Genomic DNA, 21,357 nt, shown 5'->3' on the forward strand with positions numbered 1-21,357 from the left:
ATCTTACGAGTCCTGAAAGTGTTTCTTTTTTATTATTTCTTACTAAACAATCTATAGCGTCTAAAGATCGGTAAAACCCACAAGTTGGAGCCAAGTGCTTTCGTGCGTAAATGCACCCTTGTTTTTCTTGTGTTCTAGTGGATGAAGGTTATTCAATCTCGCTCGCTAATGTGGGATGGCTCGCTTTTCACCACTCGCTTTTTGGTAATCCTCTCATTTTTATTAGCACTGCCCTCTAGGCAACGCTATAGTTACACTTTTGTAAAAAAAGTGTCCAACACACTTCTTGCCAAGTGTCCCCTTTCATTTTGGTTTAATCTCTCTCTCTCTCTCACATACACACACACAGAGTTTGCAAATCAGTCGGACTTTTGCCAAACCTTGGACCCGCTTGTCCACACTCTCCGTCAAGTCCACGACTCATATGAGGAACTCATGGGGATAGAGTATTTTGACTCGGGAACGGAGGGTCCTTCGGGAGGCAGAGAGGATCTCGGGGATTCGTGGCAACAGAATGCCTAGCCTCCTGGCTCTCGTGGATGGCTGCGGGGATCGGCAGCCATCCAAGGCTACAGGTACGGAGTCGAGGGGGTAGGATTATAAGCTATCTTTTTCACCCTGTTAGCCAAGGGTTAGCACGGACTTTCTTATGGAGAGGCTTCCATCTTGACAATTGTTTTCCTTTGACAGAACCAATTTGAAGGCAGTGCTGATGAGTACGTGTACTCACTTGTTAAAATAGGTGGATGATTCTACTCAATTGGCCGTGCACGATAACAGGCTTGCTTAATTCTCTACATGAAATCGGGGTTCTCTATCCTATTAAGGACAGACGAGGCTTGCTTACGCGGTTGCACGAAGGAGGGTGACAGAGAGATCTTTGGCAGCAAGACAAAAAGCCTCATGATTCAACATTTGGCATTAAAACTTGTTGGCTTCACATATTCACTGGCGATTCTTCTACAGAGCTGCCATTTCATTTCCAGAGAGGGATACCGATTCTCTTCTTCAACGAATCTGTGTGGTGATAATCTCAGGTTTGAAACTCTTTCCAAGAAAAGTTCAAGTGAATCAAATACCTGAATCAACACTAACACGATCTTCTGCGAGGACTGTAGAAAAGTTGCCATATGCATATCTTGGTTTTTCTTCTTGCACCTTCCATAGTGTAAGTTTTGCCAGTCCTGGGCTTCCCATACGGGAATATCATGCAATTTAATCCCCGACGATAGGGTAAATGGCTTGGTTGTCGAGGTCTTTCTGCTGTGCTTGTGAATATAGTCATTGTTCTAGGCTACATCTGTAAATGCGATTCAGCAGTTTATTGTGGTGATGGCTACAAAAATGACACCGAATGTCAAGGTGTGTTAACATAATATTGCATTACATTTGAGGGCTTAATATAATTCGCAATCATTTTGGACGTTCACATGCCCTTGTTGATAATCAAATGCTACATTCAAATCCATATGTTGCATCCTTGGCCGTTTCGGCGGAGGAGCAACAACAGTAGTCCAATCAAACGTGCACAATGCTAATTTGAGTTTTCCTGATAGGTTTCTGTTTCCTTGTCATGATTCTATCTTCTTTCTGTGTCACGGTTCTAACTTCCGTTTGTCAGGTTCTTTGAGAAGTCGGCCATCTGATTCAAATTTTTGCCATGCCATCCACTTCGTCGAGACAGCACTTAACGATTACATAACCACAGCTTTCAGAGATTTTGCGGTTTTGACGGTTATTCATGTATTTGCTGAGGATCTCCATTAGAAGACTTAGGATGTCTTCATGCTTGATTGATTCTTGCAATATCTTTTTGATTAGGAGATACATAGTTAGGTTTGAGTGTTGCTCTATGTTTTGATGAAGAGAGCAGCAATACTTGTTGCGTCTCCAGAACTGTGAGACCCAATATTGCTGTTGTCTTTTAATGCCTCCAAGAATTAGTCACCTAACTGAGTAGCGCGTGTTTGTATTCCATTGCATGTATGAAATTGAATCTGGCCACACACAACTTAAAGTCACATCGAGAAGTGTTGTGATTTTTCGATGTCAAATTATGTTGATATACTTGGAGTTAAGAGTGTTATATTAGCTGTCTTAACAATTGCTTCAATAATGTGCACAATTGCTTTAGCCACAAATAATTTCGAGGTTAAATTATATCAAATGGAGTTAAGAGTGTTATATTAATTGTCTTAACAATGGCTTAAATAATGTGCATGATTGCTTTAGCCAAAAATTCACTTTTACTTGGAAATTGATTACTCTAGAAATCTTTAATGGAGTGTACACCATATCTTCAATTTCTTAGTCATGTTGCTTTAGTCTGCATCCAAAAAGTGATTGATTTAGCTAAGCATGTACTTTCTTTAGGTCTCTGAGATAGCCAATTGTGCACTAGCTGGATTACTTCAATAATGTGCATGATTACTATAGCATGTAAATTGACTTGAATTGACTAAGCATCAGTTGGATTGCTTCAACAATGTGCATGAATGCTTTAGCCACTCATAATTTTGCTCTAACCTGCAAATTGACTGTTGTCATTGTGTTATGTTCCATATTTTTTTAAAGATAAATGGAGTCCGCATTCTTGCCACATGAAGATGAAAGTTTTGTGTGCAGGGCTCGAATGAGAGAGAGCCCACTTCCAGGTAGATGTTGAGTTTTGATGTTTTAGTAGTAGATGACATAAATAAAGATAATAGTGGCTTACTAATGGTTGGTTTTTGTGAAAGGTGCTCTTCTTGAGCCAGCTTTGAAAGAACTAGTTGGACTGAAGGACTTGGAGGATGCACCTCCGGAGAAGATCGAGAAAGTTATACTTCTTCTAGAAGGATTAGGTCCTGGGATTGGTGAGTTTGTTCGATTTTGGTTTTACTTTAGCTGCACTTAAGTTTGTTTAAAAATTGTTATTAAAAATTGGGTGTTGCAGATGGCAGGGGTGAGAACAGAAAGGGGGCCTTACTGTATATGCAGTTTGAGCCCCTCTGGGAGAAGTATTTAGAGGCCCATGAGGAGGTGAGGGCACGTGTGGATCCGTATTATGTGATCGTGGAAGCGCCTATACCTGGAAATTTACCGGCTGTTGTAGCTGCATACAACAAGGGTAATTTTTTCCAAGGTCCGCTTCCTCCTTCGATCCATAATACGAATTATTCATGGTGTTTTACAAACGATCTTCAGGGAAAGATGCTTGCCATGCATTTTGTAGGCCATTTGACAAATAGCTTGCCCAACATCCGAATTTGGTGCCATGGGTGTGCTGCACCTTTTCTTTTATTTTAGATACTTTCACATTACGATGATATTTTTTTAGTCTTATCACTATCCATCTAATGTACTTGCATTTTTGTTAGAAAAGATAGTTTCTTGCTAGCGAAAGATAGATAATAGTGCAGTGTCAATATCAAATCCAACTTCCTTCTCGTGATGTATACTGGTGTAGAGAAAGATAGAAAGAAGCGCAGACAACAAATGAACTGTGGTAGAGAGTGTAGAAACAACATATATAATTCTGAGGAAGAGATATGGACTGACTTCTTTCTCATCATGCTGCCCCCATTCCCCCCCCGCTTATCTCCTCTCCCCCCTCATTTCTCTGGCTTCCCCCTTCCTCGCCCTTCCTTTACTGCCTCTGTTGGAATGGTCACCTCCCCATCTGTGAGCCCCCAAATGAGGAATGCATCGGGGGGTGGACACATAGGTGGAATGACCTGCCAAATGGACAACACCTTGGCTGTCATGTGGGCAGGGGACTCATGGTGAAGAGGGGGCTGCCACATGGGCAGCACTTCACAGGGACAAGACAGCCAAAGAGGCTGCCACATAAACAGCAAACAGGCTGCCAGTGGGCAGCACACAACAAAGGAGAGAGGCTGCCACATAGGCAGCACACAGGCTGCCATGTGGGCAGCTGTCAAGGCAGGGCCAGTGGGCTGACAGAGGCGCAGCATGGCGTGAATGTATGGGCTGGAACAGGCCCCTGACAGAGGCGCACAAGAGGCGAAACAGAGCTGGTACATGGCAGCATGGCGGGCCAAAAGGCCGCCTGCGGAGGGCAGCACATGGGCTGCAAAAGAGCCGCGACAGAGGAGCTACCAAGCGGGAGCATTGGGCAGGCAAAGGGCTTGCAATGGGCTCTGACTGTGACAAGGCAGCAGCCTAAAAGGGCCTGGCATAGTCTCTTATATAGGGCTGGTTAGACCAGCCAACCAAGTCGGCCAGCAAGCCAGTCGGCCATTAGGGCTGACTGGTCGGTTTTTGCAGCAGGCCTTGGGGCCTATATAAAGAGGCCATTGGGCCTCATTCAATCATCACCTAGAGCAGCCAGATGTCAGCAAATTGGAGCAGCAGTAAGACCTACCTTGGGCCTATTTTTCTGGAGGTAAAGGAGGTACATCATAGCCTGCAGGCAAAGCTGAGAAAGGGCTGCCCACCTAGGCTGGCTTCCAGACAGCAAGGTGGAAGGGATCTAGGCGGAGAGTCTACATAGGCTCGAGGTGGAGCATGCGGGCTCGAGTCTAGAGATAGCGGGCAGATAGTAGAAGTACCTTGTGGTAAGATCAAAGTGCCACGCTCTGGTGGGACTTTGGATCTCTCTCTCTTTTGTTGTGTCAATAGTTTTGGACGGAAATATATTGTTTTTTGGTAGCCTCTATATCTGGCTGGTTCATTGTCTATTGAAGGAGTCTGTACATCTATATAATGCACTTAAGTTAAAGAAGTTTGTGATTCCACTCTCCACATACAGTATGTGAGCTCCTAGGCTATTCTATCAGTCTTCCGCTGCGCGTACCCTTTGTTGATTGATTTCTAACATGGTATCAGAGGCCAAGTAGGAGGCTCCCAGGTGTGGAAGCTTGAAAGCAGGGACCTTGCTGAAGGACGACCCTGATTCAGAAGCTCTTGGGAATTGGCTTCCACAACTAGAGGACAGTGCCCTTGCCAGAAGGAGGGTGACTCAAGTTCAGTCAGGTGCGTTCAGAGGGGGTAGGCCATACTGAAGGATTTGTACGAGACAGATAACACATCTCGGATCTTGCTTCTTCAGCATTAGCTCTACAACTTGGATATGAATGAGGGAGATTCAATACATGACCACTTGACGAAGGTCAAGGTTGTAAGGGATCAACTAACATCGGTTGGTCAGAAGGTGGACTCGTGCCAGTTGGCCTTGATGGTACTGAGGAGGCTACCTCGGAGTTTCAAAAGCTTTGGTACGACTCTGACAGCAGGACAGAGGAACGATGTGACACTCCAATTTTGTATATGAAATATTTTGGAATATATATCACAGATAGTGTTCAAAAAGGATGGTTTTGATGTTTTGAAGGTTTTGGAAAAGTTTGGTGTTGGTTGAAAAATTTTGGTTTTTGTCCATTATGGTGTCGGCTGGATTTTGCGGCTTGATTTTGAGTTGGTTAGAGAAATAATTTGAAGAAACTCTGTATGAGAGAGTTTTAGATCTTGTTGAGTAGAAAAACTTTGTCCTAGTGAAAAATTTGTGGTTCACTCGTTTGCATGCCTGTATGGAGGTCAGAAGTTGCTAACAAAGTGGTTTTGAGCTAAAAGTGCATCTAGATTTCCGTGTCAAGAGTTGCAGGCATTAGACGGAGGTCGAGATGGAAGAGTTAGCCATGAAAGGTCAAATGCAAAGGGAAAGAAGAGGGTCCGATCTTCGAGATGAGCTATTGAGCTTGTCCATTGGATCTACGAGGCAGGCGTGGTGATGCTCCAAATAGGGCCGTTTTCATGTCTTTAAAAAAAAAAAAAAAAAAGAGAGACACGTCGAGATTCCGTACGCGTTTGCTATCAAAAGCGCACGCAAAAAGATGGTGAAAAGCACACGCACGCTTTTCGAGAAAAGCTATTTTTGGCCGATTTTGGGGGCTTTTGGCCGCTTTTTGGGAGTCGTGAAAGGCTATAAAAGAAGAGGAGATCGTGAGAAGGAGAACACACAATCCAACGCATGCATATCGAGGCTGTGCGAAAGAGAAGAGAAGGCACGCATCTCGAGGTTGCACGAGCGAAGAGAAGGCACGCATATCGAGGCGCTGTGAAAGTGACAATAGCGCACGCGAATCGAGGCAGCGCAAAGAAGAAGATAAGATCAAGATATTTTGAGAGTGAGAGTGAGAGTGTGATTGAGATTTGATCATTTGATCATCTGATTTGAACATCTTCGTGCGAGTGAGAGTGAGAGTGAGAGTGAGAGTGAGAGTGTGATTGAGATTTGATCATTTGATCATCTGATTTGAACATCTTCGTGCGAGTGAGAGTGAGAGTGAGAGTGAGAGTGAGATAGCTCGGGGGTGGACGGGTGGTATCGAGCTCCTTCACGGAGTGATTCTTCTCCAAAATTATTGTAAAGACTCATCAGTTTGATTCATACTGGAATCTCTCTTCTTGTTCATTCGTGATTATTATCTTGCTACAATTTTGATCGTGATTGTGAAAGAACGGTGCGTGACAACCAAACCTCTTACTTTTGAGGAGTTGGGTCCATTACTACTCCAGAAAGGAGCTAGGGAGAAGCTCTACAACAACGACAAAGAAGACAAGGTGTTTCTGGCAAAGGGAAGAGTAAGCCTAACGGTGGCACTTCCAAGAGGACAGCATGATGACTCTGATGACGAGGACACTTCCAAGAGGAGGCAAAAGAAGAAGTGCTTCTATTGTGACACGCCATGCCATGCTGCAAAGGATTACAGAAAGAAGAAGGCGGATTTAAAAAACAAGGAGTCCGACTCAGATTCAAAGGGTAACGCAAAAGGCAAAGCTAATGTGGTAATCGAAGAACTCTTCTTGGTGATATCTGCATGTGTTACGGTCAGATATGCCGACCTAGAAACCATAGTGATGATGTCCGACATTGAGATGTGGGTCGACGGGGAGTCAGAGACCTTTGTGAAGGTGAAGGATAGCATGGAGTGCTTGGAATCTTCCAGGTTGTGGGTGTTGATACTGACACGAGAGTGGATTTCATGGAGTGCCCTAGTGTTTCATTTTCACATGGTTGCTGTACTTCGGAAGGGGAACATGTTATTGGTATGTGCCTCGATGAGATGCATGGTTTTCTTTCAGAGCAAGCACACAGGCAGTATGACGATCTGGTATGTACCTGATGTTCTTAAATTGAGCCTTTATTGCATGCTATGGAGAGAATCTGCTCTTCATCTGTCTCAGGTCATGCGAGATTGGAAGGAATAGGCCTTCTTCGAAGGCAGAAGGGGAAGTGTGGGTGCTTCTTCAAATCTTGGACACAGATTTCTGGAAGGTGATCGACAAGGTGAACTGAAGCTAGAAGAGTACCTGCTCAAGAGCTCAGTGAGAGTTCGTGGTCTAGGTTATCTGGAGATATTCTTTTGTTGCAGACCTTGCCAAAGGAAGACGGGTTGAGAGCATGGTGCTTGGAAGACTCCAGGTATTCAGTCATTATGAGGGGGACAATTGGAAGATCGTGGCGTTTGGATTGCTCGAGTTCGAAGGCGGGAACATGACTGAAGGTGGTGGTGCCAGGAGGTGCTACTAGAGATGGACCTGTGTAAGATGGTGTGCGGAAGCGGAACCAGACCTGGTGGAGCAGGAGCCATTGGATGAAAAGCCAGGAAAAGATTTTGACATCGAAATGTTCGAGAGGACTACGACCAGGCATTGTCATTGACGTGTTGGCATTGGGCCTAGATGTGTCGGTGAGGGGGCGTTGGAATGGTCACCTCCCCATCTGTGAACCCCCAAATGAGGAGTGCGTCGGGAGGGGGGGGGGGGGACCATAGGTGGAATGGCCTGCCACATGGACAGCATCTTGGCTGTCATGTGGGTACGGGACTCATGGTGGAGAGGGGGCTGCCACATGGGCAGCACCTCACTGGGACAAGACAGCCAAAGGGCTGCCACATAAACAGCAAACAGGCTGCCATGTGGGCAGCACACAACAAAGGAGAGAGGCTGCCACATGGGCAGCACACAGGCTGCCATGTGGGCAGCTGTCAAGGCAGGGCCAATGGGCTGACAGAGGCGCAGCATGGCGTGAATGTATGGGCGAGAAGAGTCCCTTGACAGAGGTGCACACAGGAGGCGGAACAGTGCTGGCACATGGTGGGCCAAAAGGGCGCCTGCGGAGGGCAGCACCTGGGCTGCAAAAGAGCCGCGACAGAGCAGCTATCAGGCCGGGGCATTGGGCAGGCAAAGGGCCTGGAATGGGCTCCAACTGTGACAAGGCAGCAGCCCAAAAGGGCCTGGCATAGTCCCTTACATAGGGCTGGTTGGACCAGCCAACCAAGTCGGGCATTAGGGCTGACTGGTCGGTTTTTGCAGCAGGCCTTGGGGCTATATAAAGAGGCCATTGGGCCTCATTCAATGATCACCTAGAGCAGCCAGAAGTCAGCAGATTGGAGCAGCAGTAAGACCTACCTTAGGCCTATCTTCTGGAGGTGAAGGAGGTACATCATAGCCTGCAGACAAAGCTGACGAAGGGCTGCCCACCTAGGCAGGCTTCCGGACAGCAAGGTGGATGGGATCTGGGGGGAGAGTCTACATGGAGAACGTGGGCTCGAGTCTAGAGATAGCCGGCAGATAGTAGAAGTACCTTGTGGTAAGATCAAAGTACCACGCTCTGGTGGGACTTTGGATCTCTCTCTCTTTTGTTGTGTCCATAGTTTTGGATGGAAATATATTATTTTTTGGTGGCTTCTATATCTAGCTGGTTCATTGTCTATTGAGGAGTCTGCACATAAGTTGAAGAAGTTTGTGATTCCACTCCTCCGCACACACTGTGTGAGCTCCTGGGCTATTCTATCAGTCTTCCACTGTGCGTACCCTTTGTTGATTGATTTCTAACATGGTATCAAAGCCAAAGTAGGAGGCTCACTGGTGTGGGAGCTTGAAAGCAGGGACCTTGCTGAAGGACTCCCCTGATTCAGAAGCTCTTGGGAATTGACTTCCACAACTAGAGGTCGGTGCCCTTGCGAGAAGGAGGGTGACTCAAGTCCATTCAGGTGCGTTCAGAGTTCTGGTCTATGGAAGGTTGAGTTTGTTCGACTTTGTTGTGTGGTTTTGCAGCAGAGATGTCGATCTCACAAGCCTCTTCAGCCCCTTCTTTCCCTTCCTCCTCCCCGAGATTTATTTCTTTCACTATCCCTAAGTTTGGAGAGTCTAGGAAACTGGATGAGACTCATTACCCAATTTGGAAGATGAAGATGCAGAGTCATTTAGTGGCTCGGAAGTTGTGGAAATTGACGACGGGAGCTGAGGCGAAGCTGAAGGATATGGTGGGTAACAAGGGGAAGATACTCATATCAGTAGATGGAGAGGAACTCGAAGCTTGGGAAGACGGAAATGCCCATGCGTTGGCATTGATCATAGGGACTACGACAGACTATGTGCTTCTTCACATCCAGATGGTTGATACATCCGTAGAGACGTGGGCCATTCTGATAAGACATCCCGGATCTTACTTCTTCAACATCAGCTCTACAACTTGGATATGGATGAGGGAGATTCAATACATGATCACTTGATGAAGGTCAAGGTGGTGAGGGATGAACTAGCATTGGTTGGTCAGAAGGTGGACTGTGCCAGTTGGCGTTAATGCTACTGAGGAGGCTACCTCGGAGTTTCAAAATCTTTGTTACAACTGTGATAGTAGGACAGAGGACCAAACCTCTGACTTTTGAGGAGTTGGGTCCATTACTGCTCCAGGAAGAAGCTAGGGAGAAGCTCTACAACAACGACAAAGATGACAAGGCGTTGCTGGCAAACGATTACGCTGGCAAAGGAAGGGCGAGTCTATCATTCAATGATCACCTGGAGCAGAAGTCGGCAGATTGGAGCAGCAGTAACACCTACCTTGGATCTATCTTTTGGAGGTGAAGGAGATACATCATAGCCTGCAGACAAAGCTAAGAAAGGGCTGCCCACCTAGGCTGGCTTCGGGACAGCAAGGTGGAAGGGATCTGGACGAAGAGTTTACATATGCTCGAGGTGGAGCACGTGGACTCAAGTCTAAGGATAGCCGGCAGATAGTAGAAGTACCTTGTGGTAAGATCAGAGTACCACGCTTTGGATCTATCTCTCTTTTGTTGTGTCCATAGTTTTGAACAGAAATATATTGTTTTCTGGTAGCTCTATATCTAGCTGGTTGATTGTCTATTGATAAGTCTGCACATCTATTTGATGCACATAAGTTAAAGAAGTTTGTGATTCCACTCCCCAAACACTGTGTGAGCTCCTGGGCTATTCTATCAGTCTTCCGCTGTGTGTATCCTATGTTGATTGATGTCTAATAGAGTCCCTTCTCTTCCCCCTTCATTCCTTGTTGTTTTTTTGTCGTGCCTCTTAGGTTGGAGGCCAATCTCCAGCTCGCCTCTTCTTCGGAGCTCCAATGACTCAATCTGGTTTTCAGTCATCTAGGACGCCACCCCGCTTCAAGGACGATGAAATCAAAAGCGCCTTGAGACTCAACAAGAAAGGGTTACGGGTCTAGGGTGACATGTGGAATAGAGAGCAAAGGAAATGGATAGAAAATGATTGATTAAAGCTTAGATTTGATATGAATAGATTCGTCAACCTGGAAATGATAGCCGTGAGATAAAACTTGTGGGACAGAGACTCGATTGCTTGGATGGGGGGAAGAGCACCTCCAACGACCAAAGAATTCAGGTGGGTAGGTAAGACTGCTGAGCTTTTCCTGATCCCCATCTTTGTTGAAGGGCAGGAAGAGCTTCTAGCCCAATTGAGTTGGAAATGGCGGCTGAGAATAGACGCAGAAAGAGTGTGGGCTAAGAGATTCAAAAGAATGTGGGACAGCGAAATTCCACAAAAAGAGGCCTACCTCTTAAGGCTGACTATGCACAACGGTGTTTGGATAGCCAAGCGAGCACCAATAATTAATTGGTCAAGGTGACGGTGTGCGGCCAACCAACAAGTGGAGTCTTAGACACCTTGGATGGAGCCCTCTGAAGGGATTTAGACTAGGGTGGAGCGCAAGAAAGGCTTTGAAAAATCGTTGGTCACGAGCTACACTTTGTGAGCGTGCAAGGATGGAGCACGTTGCAACCCCCTAGTCTCAGGGGAAGCATATAGAGAGTGTTGCCTCCATGTATGAGAGGATGAGACCTTTGATGTTCCAATATACCCCCCGATGGCAGGAGCCCAGAGCACACATGTTTTGGTGCAACAGTTGGACTCTGGAGGCTCTTTTGCCTCCGACCTCATATGCCGGCTCTCCTTCTTGGATTTGCCTCTGCCCCCTCCCCCCCCTCTTCCCTCCTCGTTGCTTTAGTCATTCTCACACCCGTTCCATCTTGTTTCTCTCCCTATCCATCTACAACAGCTTCGATCGCTTCTTCCTCCTCCTCCCCCAGTCCCCCTAGGCAAGGTCCAAGCGCCCGGGTGAGGGTGTAGCTGGTTCCCTCTTAGGATGCCAACTCAATATGTTTTATGTTACTACCCTCGTCCAAAATCAGGACAAGGTCCATATAAAATATGCATGGATTTTCTACAAAAACTTTAGATATGCAATGACAAAATATGAAAATCTAAAGTTTCCCCTTCTATACATCACAAGGAAGGTCTTTTGGCCCAGGGAGGGTAAAACAAAAAATACACTTAAATATGAGAGCCCAACTCCTACATCCCAACGTCAAGCTTGGAAATGTCTTTTATAATTATATTTATGCTTTTGCTCTAGGTGATGAGGCCCGCTAATTGCACTCTTTTCACTACTAAGAGGGTTACATATCCAGCCTTTAAGCTTTCATAACCGCCACACAAAAGATCATGAGGACCCATGTAGTGAGTTGATTGCATATGGCTTCAAAACTATGGCTCCGATCCTAGCAAAGATTTTCAATGAAGTTGTATGCATGGGCTTTTCTAATTTAAATTCATGTAACTTCTGTATATGTTACCCAAATTTCAAGGTGTCAATGCATATTTGAAGCTCTTTTAATGTATAATATAACCATGCCAATATGACTAAATTTTACCAGTGGCATATTTTTTAATTCAAATTCGGTGCAATAGTTGGACTCTAGAGGTTCTTTTCCCTCCGTGGTTGCGGCCTCACATGTCTGCCTTCCTCCCCCCCTAGATCTGCCTCCCCCCCTCCCCTTCCTCCTCCCACCTTCCCTCCTCTCCCCTCCTCGTTGCTTTAGCCATTCTCAGTACCGTCGCTTCTCCCACATTCGTTCCGTCCCTTTCCTCGAAGCCAGTCCAAGATATCTACACCACCGCCCATCTTTGGGTGTCCTTCCATGATTGCTGGTGCCTTGGCATCTTCACCAGCTTCTTTTAGATTGGAGTGCTATCTTTATTACTTATTATATCACACCATGTATTCCTGTTTTTGTGGTTGGGCTTGAGGCCCCACACCCGATTAGTTCGTTGTCTTTCTTTAGTCTCATAGACCTTTCATGGTCTTTTTTGAAGGCTTTAATAAAATTTCTTTCTTTCTTTCTTCCACAACATCTTCAATTGCTACCCTCCCTAGACAAGGTCTAAACCCTTAGCTGTCGGACAAGGATGTAGTTGGTCTCCCCTTGGGGTGCTAACTCAATATGTTTTATATTACTACCCTCGTCCAAAATATCTAAAACTATGTAACCTCAGAGGATCCACGGGATAGAGACATAAGAGCGTGCACTGATGGTCCATATGAAATATGCATGGATTTCCTACAAAAATTCAAATATGAAAGGAAAATATATGAAAGGCGTATTTGAAGCTCTTTTAGTGTAGAATATAACCATGCCAATATGACTAAATTTTACTTGTGGCATATTTTTTAAATTAATCTCATATGCTCTGCAATCTGTGATTGTTTTAAAGAGGTTTTCTTATTGAAGGGAGTTAGCACCCCTCCCCCTCCCCCCCCAAAGCAAGATTTAGCCTCTTTGAAGAAGTTAGGGTCATGCGGTTTGGGTTCCCAGCTTCCAGGTCCAAGACCTCGCACAGGATAGCCTTTCTCGAGGTAGTCCTAGAGGGTTGGATCATGGAACTACTTTGAGATCAATTATTATATTACAATCGCGAAAATTTGGGGATTCCACTTCATTGTGACATGGGAAGAGAATTGGATCCCTCCCTATTTGATTGTAGGAGGCAGGAGCAGTTGTATCTCATGATGGAGAAGTGGATGGCCCCCAAGAAATTGATCTCTGGCTTGACCATAGTGGCTCATCTACTTTTCATCTTGTCTTCACTGAGGAGAGAGTGGACACATGCATAGCTATTGGGGTGATTCGCTTGGCCATAGTGGCTCAACTACTTTTCAGCTTGTCTTCACCGAGGAGAGAGCGAGCACATGCATAGCGATTGGGGTGATTCGCTTGGGGCTGGAGGTGGAGCTCACCCACTCCAGTTATTGGTCTCTTCATTTGTGTGTTGATTGGCTTGGGGTAGAGGTCCCCTTCATGATGTAGTGGGCTCTAAAGGTAGGGGTGGATCTTGTTAAGCCCTTGTTACGCTGCCGCACGGATGTAGACTACTCCTTGTCCAAGCCCGCCTAGAAGACTGAGGTGGTTGTGCAGGCTCCTTTTCACAAGAGAGCTTTATTCTCTCGCGCTTCCTCTACATGGAATATGCACGGACTACATGATCATGCCTAGCAATAGCTAGAACACTTTGATACTTTGCCAAGAGTTGCAAAGTGCAGTGGTAGGCCAAGCATTGGGTTTCCTTTTGGTACTAGAGCAAGTTTTCAACTTCAAATATCACATCATTGTCTTCTGCGCTTCAAGGTAGGGACCAAGAGGTGCGGTCTCCCGAAGTAGGTCAGAGCAGAGAAGTTTGTTAGCCTCTCAAACATTGGCCCTAGAGTTCTTTGACTAGGGAGAGCTGTAGCTTGGATGGGTCTCAGGTTGGGTGAGTCCAAGATCTGTATTGTGAATGTGTATGCACCTGCTTGCAAGCAACACCCTCCCTTCTGGAGGGTGTTGGTGAATGTGTATGCACTTGCTTCCAAGATTTGTATCGTGAATGTGTATGCACTTGCTTGCAAGCAACACCCTCCTTTCTGGAGGCAGTTTGTAGAGTCTCCAAAATGTTGACTCTTGGATTGTTAGAGCTGACCTCAATAACGTAGAGTTTGTGGAGGACAAGCAAGGAGGAGCCTTCTTTTCAGAGCTTCCCACAGTAGGTAGGAGCAGTTCATTTTTGTGATTAGTGGCTAAGACCCGTGGAGAGTGGTCGAGTTCATCTAGCTTCCCAGCGGCCTCGCTCTTTTCTTTCGAGCTTCTTGACTTGATTTTAGGTAATGCACATAAAATATTAGCAAAGGAAATTGACCTTGGTTTACAACCTCTACCCCTTGACTTAATTAATAATACACAAATTGTCTTTGTGCCAGGGGGCATCATTTTCTATAATAGCTTTTGTTTTTTGGAGGTCCCGAAGTGTTGGATAGAGTGGCTAGGGCGATGCTATTCTGATGTTGGAGCATATGTTATTGTTCTGTTGTTTCACTTTTGACTCTTTTTAAAATAATGTCTTTTTCAAAGTAACTTTTAATGAAGTTTGTGCACTTTTAAAAAATGACTTTGATGTAACAATGAATATTGTTGCCGCCACTACTTTTGAAGAGCTAGATGATTGGGCATAGAGAAAGGCCCCTATTGTTCTTGGTTTTACTAGCCACAATGCTGAAGAACTTGCTTTTGTAGACGTGAGGACACTTACACCACCTTCAAGAGGATACAACTTACCTATAAATTCAGCTATTATTAAAGCTTAAGTGTTAAGGCTATACAATTTACCTATAAAATCAGCTAGTCTTAAAGCCCAAGTGTCAAGGGTGAGAAAATTTGAGTGATGGATTCTTAGTAATAGCTCATGTGGCTTCAAAGGTTGGACGCTAAGGCAAAAGACAACCTCTTTTATTGGTAGACAAAACTGATGATTTGCCCTCCTTTTTCCTTCCACATGATGATGCCCCTTCCTTTGCACCACCCTCTTCAACATGTACCACAAAACTCTCTAAATGTTGTCTTGTGTCAGTAGAGAATCCATCCACATGCATATCATCCTTGAAGCCTACATTTGAGCTTTGTTCTATAATTAAGCAAGGCACAACATCGACAATACTTATAAGTTGCTACTGTGAATCAACTAGAGAGATGGTTTGAATCCTACCTATATTATCAAAGGTGTTCACTGATTCTGTATTTTCACCAACATTTTCATCTTGTTTTGTTGCATGAACTACAATATGAAAAAAAATCAACAAAACATCACCAATTTAGAGTATAATGGATAGATGGCTCTCAGATGGAGACAATAATGAATACATGTGCTCTTTGATTTGTCCCTTTTTGGGGCTTTTAAACCCAACATCCCAATGTTTACTTGATTGAAATTACATAGTACACTTATATTGGCGCACAGATGCATAAAGCACAGGTAGTGGTAAACATGACCACAGGGTAGTGAGAAGCATGCTAAAGCTTCAATGTGGAAAGGAAAACCACATCCACACGAGCTTGCACAGTGACCTATTGTAATAAGGTCTTCTATACCAACCAAGGGTGTTGGAAGAATGGGATTTGTAGAATGAAGGTGACCCCGAGCAACCCAGGTCTTTAGAGATCCACAAAAATTCACACAAGCTAGTTTCTGCTCATATAATTTCTACTTGTGCTTGCACTATAAGCACTGACATTCGGGTTAAAGGCACATGGCAAACTGTGTAGTGCTATAAAGCACAAACTATTCTACCTTAAATCACATACATGAAGCACTTGCCTGCATAGGTAGTCAAGCAAGTACAGTCATGCAATAAAGCACATATATGAAGTTGTTTGTTTGCATAGGGAGGTGCTTTAAATCACACATGAAATAGTTTCGTGGATAGGTAGCTAGGCAAGGAAGTGTAGTGCTGTAAAGCACAAACAATTTCCCTTTAAATCACACACATGAAACACTTGCCTGTATAGGCAAACAAGCAAGCTATAAATGAAATTTTAGTGTGCTAGCAAGCATAGTCACACATAGGATAGTTGTGCTTTGAGTTAAATGGGTGTAATTTTTTTGTGAGTTTTTGGCCTGCCTCTAGGTAGGCCTTAGTGACGGTTCCTCTTGGAGATGGGCAAAATTTTGAATTTTTTTAAGTTTTTATTAGTGAATTGTTGATTGGTCCACTTGATTGTTTTTGTTTTTTATGATTGATTGAGGGCATGTGATCTCCACCTATTCCTCCCTCTTTCTCTCTCTTTCTATTTCAAGCCAAGGCCCCCTCCCTCCCTCTCTCTCTCTCTCTCTCTCTCTCTCTCTCTCTCTCTCTCTCTCTCTCTCTCTCTCTCTCTTCTCCTTGCTGCACATCCAAGTCGTCTCTCTCTCTCTCTTTCGTTTCCAAGCTGCGCATTTGAGGCAGGTCTTATGAATGCTTTATGAGCATTCATTTTGTTCTTGTTTATGGTGAGCTTTTAGGGCACTCCTAGAATGTTGGTAAAATTTTTCCACCAAAATAGAGAACATATCAACCAAACTACTAAAAATGAACCTTCAGTAACAAGTACCCCTCAATCTTCTTTGTTTTTTAAAACCAGTATGTGAAGACTTTGTAGGGAATGTATGTGTCCCAAGCTAGAGGTGTGAATACCTAATTCGACATCTAATGGTGGTTATATTATTGGAGCTGATTTTGATGAACTATATTTCTATTCTACTTGGGCTTTCATGGAGGACTAAGAGGATCATTTATGCATTTCTACATAACCAAATATGTCCAAGAGCGCTCAAGAGATGGTGCAATTATAGTTTTGCCAACATCGATCATGGCTAATCTTGCATGGCGGCATGTTTTCGCTCTAGTTTAGTGACAAGCCACACATGTTAAGACTTTGTCGCTGGTTTAGGCCAAGTCAACTCCAGGCTCCTTTTGTGTCAATAAACATGTCCACATACCACTTCATTATTCCCACACCTCGGCTATCACAAAGCTGAAATACTATTTGCTAATCCTTCTGGCCCAAATTAGAATGTCTCAATCATACTAGTAGAACAAGCAAACTAACATGAGAGCCCCTGAAATGCAAATTGCTAATTCTTCTAGATTGAGTTAGAATGTCTCCATCAAAGAGATAGAGCACACAAATTAACCTCAAATCTTCACACTCCTTCCAATGGTTGTACTCTCGCATCACTCAATACTATTGTGAAATGTCCATCCATGCTAACATCAGGAAACTTCATCCATGCTAACAAATTAACATGAGAGCCCCTAAATTGGTAATTGCTAATACTCCTAGATTGAGTTAGAATGTATCAATCAAAGAGAGAGAGCACAAAAATTAACCTCAAATCTTCACACTCCTTCCAATGGTTGTGCTCTTTCATCACTCAATATTGTTGTGAAACGTCCATCCATGCTAACATCTGGAAACTTCATCCATGCTGACAACTAGAAAAGGGGCAAGTATATTACTCAAGAGTACATTGATTGGGATGTGTTCAAATATGGCAACTTAGAGGAAATATAGAAAGCATGGGAAAGGTTGTTGGCTTAAGATGAAATTTCTTGGTCTCCAATGATTTCAAGATACTTGATTTAACTTCAACTTGAACATTGGGCATAACAATGGCAAAAAAAGAGCTACAATAATGTAGAATACAATGCTATGATGATAGTGGTGACTCTACTCATTTGGTAGTACTTCCAAAACAATATCTCAATTAATACACGTCAATTATTTTTTTATAGTTATATTGTTTGACCCTCTAAGTGTCAAACAGGGAAGTTAGTCCAACTGCACAACAATTTGGTAATTTGTATTGTCTCTTGATGTAAGATCTATCTCATCTTCTTCTACAAGAACGCTCCTCGATAAGAGTTTCTTTGGTCCATATGCACACACAAACTACATAGCCCATCCTACCATTTTGTCAAGCACACAAACGGCTCATGAAGTACAACTCTCAATCAAACAAACTTGAAAGAAACTTTTCCTAGGATAGAACCAATCTTCATGGCTTAATAGTGACTGAGAATGCATAGCATTTATTCCTTAAAATAGAATAGACTTGTTCAGAGAATAAATAGTTCAAAATATAGCAAAGAGTCTGATCACTGTATGTTCAAATAGATCGAATCAGAGAGGGTACAGGATTGCCTGTTCACTGTCCCCTTTTTTTAGCTCTGTGAAGTTTGAGATCCACATGGGGATCTAAGGTAAGATATGCGCGAGGATCTCCCTGAGATCCGTGTGGTGATCTAGACTATAGGAGGATTTTGTAAGGGAACAAGTCCAAGGTGATCAGCTAAATATTATACGCCTCTTGTGAAGAATGGCTGTTGAGATGAGCTCTAACCAGCAAGAGACTTGGGCTAGCGAGATGAGCTATCACAAGACTTGGGAAATTTTGGCAGGGATTTCGCCCTAGGCTCCCCATAGGGAAACCCAAAAGACACACTTTTTTGTTCACAAGGGAACCCCAATTGGACATGCTGAAGTTATTTCCTCAAGTGCCACTTAGCGTTTGTTATTAGACATGAATTTAGAACAAAACACAAGTTTTACACAGAAAAGATACGCGCGGTGATCTCAACAAAACAGATTAAATGGTACGGCCGCTAAAAAAGATGGGTGCACATTTCTTTGAATCTGACCATGCGATGGGCTTGAAGATTTCATACTTGATAGTAGAGCCGCACCATTTGTAGTAGGGTGGGCCCTCTGTTTAGATCGAAGATGTCTTGCTATTGCGGAGGTCATATTTATGTTCTTCTTTGGGGGGGGAACTTGTGTGAGTAGTAGGCGGATCAAGTTGAGGAATCAACAAGCTACAATCACAGCCATGTCTTCGACCTGGCGGTATTGTCCTGTATAAGCCTTGATGTACTTGCACATGTCTGCTTGAGTTGCATGAAGAGGATCAGTGATGAGGGGGAAATTCGAGAGCATGTCCAGGTCTCTTGCTTGTAATGCATGGAAGTTTGCCCACGATCGTCGATGGAGTACCGGAAGGTAAGAAGGGTCTATCCGCACCGATGTACGTTGTGTACAATAGATATTCCACCCTTCGTAGTCTTGCAGGAAAGGAATTCACCACGCTGCGCCTCCCAAGGGCTTCTTTGTTGAGGATGGCTCGTGGATTTGGTCGTCGGAGGCTGCCTCGTTTGTGCCATGGGTTCTTTGTGATATATGGAGGAATTGGAGGGGGTGCGGTATAGATGACAAAATTTGTCAAACTCATGTGCCAGCTCCTATTTGCTGAGGCGTTCTGGATAGGCGACGTGCTCGGTTTCAAAATATCTGACAAGCATGTCCTTCATGCTGAGGAGTTGGTGACGAACACTGTTAACGAAAGCAATATGCTGAGGGGAGGGTACTACCGTTAGGGGCCATTATTTAGTTGCTTAAGAGCCGTATGCACTTCCTGACTACCAACATCCTCCATCCATTGTATGGATTTGTCGAGGTATTCTATTGTGAGGACAGAGGGTGTGGAGTTGGGTAGGGTATATAGCTCCAAAAAATCATATTGCTCTCCATAGAGTTGGGATTGAGCGAATATGTAGAACCAAGCCTGAAGGTTGAGGCAGAGGGTGTGAAGAGGGAGTTGGTAGAGGGAACAGGGATCTTTGAAGATCACCTAGCCTGCAAAAAGGGACATGGCAAAAAATGGGTGGGAATAGGGGTCCATCTTATCGATTAGTGTTTGGAAGTGAAAAGAGGGAAGTGGCTCATCAAGGGTAATATGGAGGGGGAGAAGAGTTAGGCGGAAGGCATGGGTATGTATAGTGAGGGTTTGAAGGGGGGTGGTTTGGGTGATGAGGAGACTGGACAGCTCTATAGTGTATGTTAAGGTGTCGAGCTTCTGCTTTAGCAATTTATCAGTGTCTTCAAGGGCGGCTTGCCTTTGGGCAGCATTGAGCTTGGCAGTCAGTCTTTGAATCCAGACCTCTTTAATTCTTGCAGACTCTTCTACGAGGGTGGAATGCACCTTGTATCTCTTTGACTGCTTTGCCACCATTGTCTCTTGGGCCTTAAGAGTAGCTTGATGCTCTTGTGTGAGCTTGTTGATGGTAGCCTTGTGCTCAGCTTTGGCTTTGCTAGTGTTTGGCGCTGCTTCTTCCTTCAGCGCTTTCAAGTGCTAGTTGTACTGTACTTTGACTTCTTGAGACGGGCCTTGTATTTCACTTTTTCTTCCTCAGAATGCATCCCTTTCTTTTGCTATTTCATGAGTTGCTGTAATCTGGTCTCATAGTCTTTAACCTGAAGTCATAGTACAACCACGTTCTCTCTCTCTCCCTCCCTCTCTCTCTCTCTCTCTCTCTCTCTCTCTATATATATATATATATATGTAGGGTAGGTGGATGCTGGAGTTCAACATCCCATTAAATCCGATCAATCAGTGTACTTTAACAACATTGTATTCAATGACACACTCTCATTGTAGATAATGCAATATATAGGCTAGCTAGGAATGACAGACACTAAATCTTTATGCGGACTCTAAAGACAAAAGTGAGGACATATATTGCCTGGATTTGTAATGATACTGGGTCTCTAATCATGTATAAAGAATGTATCTTCATTCCTCAACCATTCGAGTCTAAAGACGCGATAGTGAGGACTTATGTTACCTGGATTTGTAATGACACTGAGTCTCCAATTATATATAAAGAATCAATTTCCTTTATTCATATTGTTTCTTATGGTCTCTCTCTCTCTCTCTCTCTCTCTCTCTCTCTTCCTGCAATATTTTTATAGAGAGTGTTTATTGTATCCCACAATCAAAATCAAACTTGTATCACTGATGTTGTGGATTCAATATACAAATTGTTGGTTCTAGATTTAGATTGAGTAAATTTATGTTCTTTGTTCAATGCTATGAATTTGTAGATGTGCAGGCATTACCCGGCTTGGAAATGTGAACTCCCCCAAAATTTAGGACCAGTCAGCCCAAGCCATCTAAAAGTCCATTTAAAAGAAAATAGAGACAAAAACTGTGCTATTTTCCATAGACAAAAACTATGCCCTCATTTTCAAATGAGATTCATATATGATCAACACTTTTTATTCAGCAAATGAGATTCATATATGACCAACTCTTTTTATTTAGCAAATGAGATTCATATATGTTTGTCATATGTACATCTCCTTCGAAAAGACAAACATTTATTATGGGTTTGTCATTATGTCCCTTGCCCCTAAAGGAAACCCCTCAAGGGCCGTATTGACAAACACACATTAATCTTATTATAATAGATACCATTTTTTTCCTTCTAGAAAACCATTTAAAAAAAATTAGAGACAAAGAACAAAGACAGACAATAAGAAAAAAGTACCAAGTCAACACTTGTTTGATGCCCAAGTTCATTTGCAAATAGTTTTCTTCAATGTCATTTAAACCTCA

General features: G+C 43.8%; 1 protein-coding gene across 3 annotated transcripts; it reads left to right on the forward strand.

Moving 5' to 3' along the window:
* Positions 1–668: 668 nt before the first annotated feature.
* On the forward strand, positions 669–21,006 carry LOC147892616 (uncharacterized). 3 transcript variants are annotated; one of them, XM_087387694.1, is made up of 5 exons: positions 669–1,037; positions 2,575–2,654; positions 2,739–2,855; positions 2,936–3,124; positions 20,852–21,006. In XM_087387694.1, exons 2-5 carry the CDS (start codon positions 2,579–2,581, stop codon positions 20,890–20,892), a joined length of 423 nt encoding a protein of 140 aa, XP_087243820.1. In that variant the 5' UTR covers positions 669–1,037; positions 2,575–2,578; the 3' UTR covers positions 20,893–21,006. The 3 variants fall into 3 exon arrangements, with proteins under 3 accessions (XP_087243820.1, XP_087243821.1, XP_087243819.1); XM_087387695.1 differs by having other exon boundaries at positions 20,844–20,958; XM_087387693.1 differs by lacking the exon at positions 20,852–21,006 and having other exon boundaries at positions 2,936–3,363.
* The last annotated feature ends 351 nt before the right edge of the window (positions 21,007–21,357 follow it).

The sequence above is a fragment of the Dipteris shenzhenensis genome, chromosome 16, assembly GCF_047967505.1.
Source record: "Dipteris shenzhenensis isolate YYH24624 ecotype China chromosome 16, Dip_SZ_1.0, whole genome shotgun sequence".
In the NCBI taxonomy this organism is placed as follows: domain Eukaryota; kingdom Viridiplantae; phylum Streptophyta; class Polypodiopsida; order Gleicheniales; family Dipteridaceae; genus Dipteris; species Dipteris shenzhenensis.